The sequence below is a fragment of the Megalops cyprinoides genome, chromosome 17, assembly GCF_013368585.1.
Source record: "Megalops cyprinoides isolate fMegCyp1 chromosome 17, fMegCyp1.pri, whole genome shotgun sequence".
Lineage (NCBI taxonomy): Eukaryota > Metazoa > Chordata > Actinopteri > Elopiformes > Megalopidae > Megalops > Megalops cyprinoides.
The window spans coordinates 20,523,637-20,530,769 of NC_050599.1; the positions used below are offsets into that span (position 1 = coordinate 20,523,637).

Genomic DNA, 7,133 nt, shown 5'->3' on the forward strand with positions numbered 1-7,133 from the left:
ACAAGTGGCTTTCACCAAATACGTCAGCATAAAAAGACGTGATGTGCTGTCTGAGTGTGTGCGGGGTGGGGAGAGGCGCTGTGCTTCATACTCTGAGGCCACAGCTGATACCCCCGGCTACGCTTTAACAACCCCTGTCTTTGCATTATTTTGTGAAAATATGGAAATGACAACACCTACACACAAACACTTGAGGATTGGCTTTAATGACTGAGCACAGCAAGAGGGCTACATGCAACAAAAGTCATTATGATGTTGCTCAGAAACACGCAAGTGCTCATGTCCACATTTGTGTATCTGTCTTGTAGCTGAGCTCAGTGCTGATGTCGGTGGCCTCCTTTATCTAAGCGATGGTGCAGGACAGTACCCCTCCTGTGCAGTCTGCCACTGTCTCAGCCTCCTTTGTGTGTAATACTGAGTGGTGTGAGACTGCAGCGGGGCTTAGTTGACCTGGAGGGCCACAGTCCACAGTCCAGCTTTCTTTAAACCACTAACACTGTCATAGACTGGAGGAGGCCTTGGTTCAGTCAAGGTAATGATTAGTTCACTGAGGAGAGGGGGGTCCTCCAGGACCAGGGTTCAGTGTCATGCTTCTGATAATAGCCTGCTATGCTTCAGTGATGCTTAAAGCTGAAACCAACACTAAACAGTGTTACCTGGATACACTGGATAAATTAATGAATTAAAAACTACACATGTAGCGTAAAAAGCAGTTATTGGCTAGTCTGTAAGGCATGATAAATGGGTTTTGATTGTCACAAGGTGAAAAGAGGAAAAGGAAAAATAGACACACTTAACACAAGCTCCCGTGGGACACTTTAGGAGATATTTTTTGGGATGTTTTCACATATGATCAAGTAATGCACAAAAACATTGCACATTTAATCAGAGGGCCAAAATTATCAACATATATTTCATTGAAAAATGTAATATATACAAAGTATACCTGACATGTGGCAGGAGGAATTTTCTTCAATTATGATGTTACTACTGAATGTGTTTCCACTAATTATGTACTATTTGCTCCCATTCCTCTAAAATGGAAGAAGTAATGGACCACTGTTTGAAAGCACATAAGAAATGAACAACAAATTCAGCTGAGCCAAGTGAGAGCCGGCCCTTTATTCTCCTACTGTGAATAACCTGGGACACCTAAAGCCCTTATATTTATATTACATTTATATTATATTTATAATATATTTGTTTCCTGTGCAGTACAGCATGTCACATATATGAGCTTGTAGTAGTGCTGTACCAACTAGGCTTCCCAAAATGGCTCTCAGTTTTCCCTGAGGGCTGTCTGAATGATGACGCACCACCTGCCCTGTAACAATATGACCGTGGCACATGAGGCAAATTAAACCTGAGCAAGTCTTCGATTTGCTTGCGGGTGTACACGTGCCCTGCAATTAAAAATCGAAACGGGACTGATTATGTCTGGGACACTGGATATCTGAGGTAACAAATCACGCAGAGTTCATGACCTCATGAATGCATATGCTTGACTGGTAAAGCTGAATTCATTCAATCAACAAATGAGGGGTGTCTTGGCAAAAGCCTGACAACCCATTTTATCTCAAGAAATATGTTGTACCGCTTGCAGAATTCTGCTAGTCTTTTGCAAACTTCCATATATAAATTTAGCGTGTTATATTTGGATTACCTCTACAACTCAGCATATGCACTGGTGATTAATTGATTATATTACTTAACACAATCATCTATAAAACAGAATAACTTTTAATAATCTGTTAAGTATCCTGGAGGTATGAAAGGGACAAACCTCACCTGTTTGACAGCGCAGGACTGTTCTGATTTCTTTATTCCTCTCCCGTGATTGGTGCAGCAGCGGGTCTTTCAGGGCAGGGGTGGAGACCTGGAGAGAGTTTTAACCCCACTGAAACAGATTTCTCTAGTTCTCCACAATTAGCACCGGCAGGAGAGTGTTCATTGTTTGGAAGTGCTATAGAATGAGGGAGTTTTAAGGAAGGAGAGAACATGGCATTAACCTCCTGCCACATCTCTTGTGAGAGATTCACACAAACTTGGTAAGTACTGTTAAGAACATGAGCGAAAACCATACGGTTTTGGTATTGTGCCCCCTCTGTAAACCTCCTTGATAATAGGAAGACTTACTGTAGCAACACCTTTTGACTCTTACTTTTAGAACTCTTAACCACAGCTGGACACATATGTTTGCTGTAAATCCCCTTCCTTACCTTGAAGTAATGAGGCCTGTTGATGTGATGCAGGAAGGGGTCATACTCATTTGGATCGTAGTCTTCTAGAGACACGAAACCCTGATCGAAACAGCACATTTCAAGCAGACATTAGAAAGTTTAGCTGCATATGTATATGCCTGGCAGTTTCACTGGGATAGCACTGGTACAGCATGTCTCTTGCTGATGTACCTTGGCGTTGCAGTACTCCACATAGTGCAGGAGGGCGCTCCTCATCCTCTCTGCTTCCTCGCAGCAACAGAGCGAGAGGTGCTCCTCGATGCTCTTCTGGATGGGCGCCCAGACACGCTCCGTCCAGCGCTTGTGCAGGAGCTCCCTCTTCCTCAGCTCCAGGGTCCCCCGGTGGCTCAGATAGCTGTCCAGGTCCTGTCGCAACATGCCACGGTCTGTCACGACGCTATGCCACGAGTCACTGCATCACGCAGCCCCGTCACGACTGGTTATGTGACAGGAGGGGGATGGGTAGCATTTTTTTGGGAGCAGCAGTGTGGACAAGCCACAGGCTGTGGTTCATAACTGAATCCAGGTCAGCGTTTCATCCTTACCTCCTTTCTCACAGAGACACATAATAAAATATTTTGTTAATTACATGCTTACCTTAACAAATCCATTCTCTGTGTCCAGCAGAGGCTGGGTGATCAACCTGGCTTCTCGGTTCTCAGTTTCTAAATTTGCCTAGAGCAGTATGAAGAAACACCAGAGAAAAGAGTTTCTTGTTTCTGTAATTCTGTAATATGTTTTTTTTCCTAATGCGCCTTTATGACATGCTACAAAGAAAGATACCGAGGGCTAAAACTGTTGGCTGAGTTTCTAAGTCCCCCAGGAGCAGTCTGAAGACAATGCCACAGAAACATGAGTGTAGTCTGCATACAGCGCAGGTTGTCAAGTAATCATGTAGGAGGGGACTGAGAGATGCCTGAGGCTTAAGGCTTGTGTGTATGTATTTGTGTGCATGTGTATGCATGTGAGTGTGTACATATGTATGTATGTATGTGTCCGCGTATGTATCTGCATGTGACTGTGTACGTATGTACTGTATGTCTGTCCATGTGCATGTGTGTGTATATCCACATGTGAGTGTGAATGTATGTATGTGTACATGTGCATGTGTTTGTAAGCACTGTATGTATGCCTGTATGCGTATGTGGGCACACATGCGTATGTGCATACGGTATGTGTGTGTTTACATGCATGTGAGGAATGTGTTGTACCTGGAGTCGTCTGATAGAGCTGTGGGACAGCCAGTCTGACGCGGCTCTCCTTCTCCCCGCACATTTGGAAGGGCAGGGGATCTTGTTTCGGAGGCAAGATCTCCTGCTCTCTGACACGGACACCGGCGTGTTTTTCCGATCACCTCCCTCTACCGTCACCTGCAAGATGACATCACAATCATTGAGTGCGCACCGAAGCAACTCAACAGGCACCCATATAACAGGAAGTACCCGGTGCCACATGGCGTGAGTGCTTGCACCACCCACTGACAGACCCAGATGGTGCTGTGGTTAAATTACGACCAGTGACACTGAGCACGAAAGACTGAGAACAAAGCTGGCCGTATTATCTCTTTTTTTCTTGCCATTGCCATGTAACCTGATGTCTTGGGCTCTAATCCCATAAGCTCTCAACACGGCAAACCCTGACACCGTCCAACACAGCCCGCAAAGAAAACAGAGGTATCGATGCATGCCGGCTACCGGTGTACAGTGACAACAGATCCAGACTGGCAGGAACGCAGGCTTACTACATCTCTTGGAAATGGGATCAATTATTACTTGGCATCAGAGAGGCAAGGTGTCACTTTCGCTACTTGAATTAGAATAGAATTTGACAGCCCCTTGGCGACTTCGTATTCGATCCACTTGAGCCACTGTTCAAGTCTGTAGCGTACAGGTGCACAAAGTATGCCGGCTACCTTGTCAAGCAGTTGTGATCTATCATATATCATTTACGCTGTCATTTTAAATTGTTATTTAAATAAAGAAGAAACCAAGTTGAGGATATAGCATTGTTCGGTACAGCTCATCATTGTAAGTATATGTAATTGTTCTTCTTGTACATTGAAGGGTCACTTACCGCAGACTTCAGCGCAGCTACTGGAGCAGATGCGTGGACGGTAATCAGACCTGCGGCGGCGCCTTTCGTCTTCTTAACTGACATTTCTGATCAAAAATTATAGCACAAAAATGTCTTTTCCTACTGCCACGCACAAACAGTGTAACTTACTTAAACATTAACTCACACATAGTACCAGGAAGACCAACTTATTAGTTTTTGTATCCGTTTCACCTCTTAGAGGACTCTCTTTTTGTGATTTATGTGCTGTAATCGGCAATCGCACTTTTAAATTCCGTACAGAATACGCTGACATTCAGCAAGGTAAGCCAAAAAGATCGGGTCCAGTGCACTTACCTGTAGACAGCTCATGAAGAACTGTAAGGCGATCACAAGTAGCTGGCAACACTGTGCAGGTGTCGCATTCCACCTAACTTACCTAATGTTAGCTAGCTGCTAATTGGTTCTCCAAATGCAAAGTGGGACGCAAACGCCGCACTATGGAATACCTGAATAACAAACAAAAAAAAGATAACTACGAAAATCGAAAGAAAATACACATTGGTAATACCTATAAGTACCTACCTAGTCTACCTAAGTAGCTACCTATATCTGTAATTATAGCTTTAAGGCAAAGTAGTTAGACTAACCTAGGTAAGCTAGTTTGCTACCCTGAAAATCAAGTTTCTTTTCTTCCACCGGTTACCTTTTTTGTACTCATTTATTTCTAAGCTCACGATGAGCCCAGCTTGGACGGCACAAGGGAGCAGGACCACTAAGTCGAATGTAGCTAAGTTAGCTAGCTAGCTAGCCAGTTAGTTGCAGTTGGTGCTCAGGAGTACGGGAAAGACTCTCGGAAGGCGTCAAAGCTTCAGTTCTTACAAAGCGTGAACTTTGTTGCCATGGTGACGTCTCGCCGAGGACGGGATTTTTTTGGACGGAGACCGTAGTAACATTGTGTGTATCTAGCAAGTTAACATACCTAACTAACTGTATTTTTTGGTTATACTCACTTTTCTACCTGTGCGATTCTCGTGGATATCTTTTGCTGAAGAGAACGGAGATCTAGCTATTGGGGAAATTCTCAGCACAATAATCAATCGGATAAAAGATAGCTTGCTTTGTTATCAAGTAGAAAGTCAAATACCTAACTTCATTTTGCTACAGTTTGTTACAGTAGATCTTAAAAATGAACCAGCTGCAAAATTTGCTGATGGATTGCCTAATCGATACCAAACATGTTGAAAATGCTGCAATCTTAACCGCAAAGAACGGAACAGTGAGTGCAGCGTCCCCGGGGTTTAATGTAAGTAACAACAAAGCTATAGCAGTATCTGGATATAGGCTAATGGTTCTTGCAATTGCTGAAGATGTTATATTTAATTAATTTGCCCCATATTACTCCAGATCAAGGCGCCGCAAGCTCAGATGTTCATAGACTCCTTCCAGCATACAGCTGTCACAAGAGAGAGTGGCTTCCGTTTCCAGAGCAAACATTACACCTGTGTCAGAGCCGACAGGAACTCCATTTACTCCAAATCGGTCAGTTTATAGTTAGTCTGAATGTAGCTAGACATTTTCCAATTAAATATGTTCCATAACAAGCGGTAAAGTGCTGCGTATCCTTCTGTCCTTTGGTCTTCTGTTTTCTCTCTAGAATGGTCATGGACTAATTTTAGTGAAGACTGCAGTGTACATAATCGTTGCCACGTACAATGAAAACATGTATGCCAGCGTGTGTGTGGAAGCAGTCGAGAAGTTGGGTATGGTACATTCTCCATGCTGAATCAGCCTCTGCCCGATATACAGTGTCCAAGATAACTCCCAGACGATACAATTACACTCACATTTGTACAACATTATTTACTCTTACACTCAATGTATATGAAAAATACGTGCTGATATATGATGTCTGCTTTCTCCAGCTGAATATTTAAGAGAGAAGGGGAAATGAAACCAGAGGAGGCAGTGGGAGAAAACAGTGGTTGATGAACCTGGAAAGCTACTCCTTGAACTTTGGACACAGGAAATCTCCATTGGAATGTGCTCTCTAGAAAAGCTGGTCCTGTGGGAATAGCAGAGCAGTGAACTTAAAAGGATTGAACTATTATGTCAATCCTAAGCCTATTGGCCTCACATGTTATTGAAACTGGAAGAGCAGAAACTGTTGCTCAGGTATTAGCGGGATGCTTTATAGTCTACTTACATCTACATTCAATCTCATTTCGGCACCAAACTATCATTCATTAAGTTATGGAATTTATTGCTGTGTAATCTTTTGGGTTTTGTTTTTTTTTTTTCAATGTTTTTCTGCTGCTTGGTTAAATTGCCTAGTTAAATTTATGGAAATTATGCCTGTTCTCATTTTGATATTTGCTTACCACACTTAATCATTTTAAATGTGTAGCAACTCTCTATGTAATAAAGATGCCACATAACAGTTAATTGTTTAAAGTCTACTATTTATTGTCCTACCGCTGCTTTTGCTGGGATGTTATCTTTGGGGGGAGTTCCCAAATTTGTTTAACAACTAGGAGAATGGAGAAATTGGGAAAGATGTGTATAAAAAGATGACAATATTCAGATACAAACTCTGACAAACTAAGGAAATGAAAGGAAATATAGAAGCTCCCAAAGGGAGGAGCTGAGAAAATTTAAATTTCAAATGGATTGAGCCGCTCTAAGTGCAGTTGTTGGGCTGATCTGGGTCTTCTTTGTGATTGATGGTGGGTGATTGAATTATGCATGAAATATAAAAAATTTATTTGCTGTAGAGCATTTTTGCAAGTGAATTGTCACAAAGTCCTGAACAGAGTGTGGGGAATCCAAATACAAAACCCA

The 7,133-nt window shown here is 42.7% G+C and overlaps 2 protein-coding genes across 2 annotated transcripts; one reads left to right on the forward strand and one right to left on the reverse strand.

The window, feature by feature from the left end:
• Positions 1–441: 441 nt before the first annotated feature.
• fam228a (family with sequence similarity 228 member A) lies at positions 442–4,397 on the reverse strand. Its single transcript, XM_036550318.1, has 7 exons — positions 4,314–4,397; positions 2,838–2,915; positions 2,412–2,606; positions 2,220–2,300; positions 1,789–1,876; positions 1,348–1,403; positions 442–450 (listed from the first exon to the last, which is right to left on the reverse strand). The coding sequence occupies exons 1-7, from the start codon at positions 4,395–4,397 to the stop codon at positions 442–444; spliced, it is 591 nt and encodes a 196-aa protein (XP_036406211.1).
• Positions 4,398–5,186: 789 nt separating this feature from the next.
• pfn4 (profilin family member 4) lies at positions 5,187–6,246 on the forward strand. The gene is made up of 4 exons (XM_036549209.1): positions 5,187–5,598; positions 5,700–5,834; positions 5,950–6,055; positions 6,218–6,246. Exons 1-4 carry the CDS (start codon positions 5,482–5,484, stop codon positions 6,244–6,246), a joined length of 387 nt encoding a protein of 128 aa, XP_036405102.1. The 5' UTR covers positions 5,187–5,481.
• The last annotated feature ends 887 nt before the right edge of the window (positions 6,247–7,133 follow it).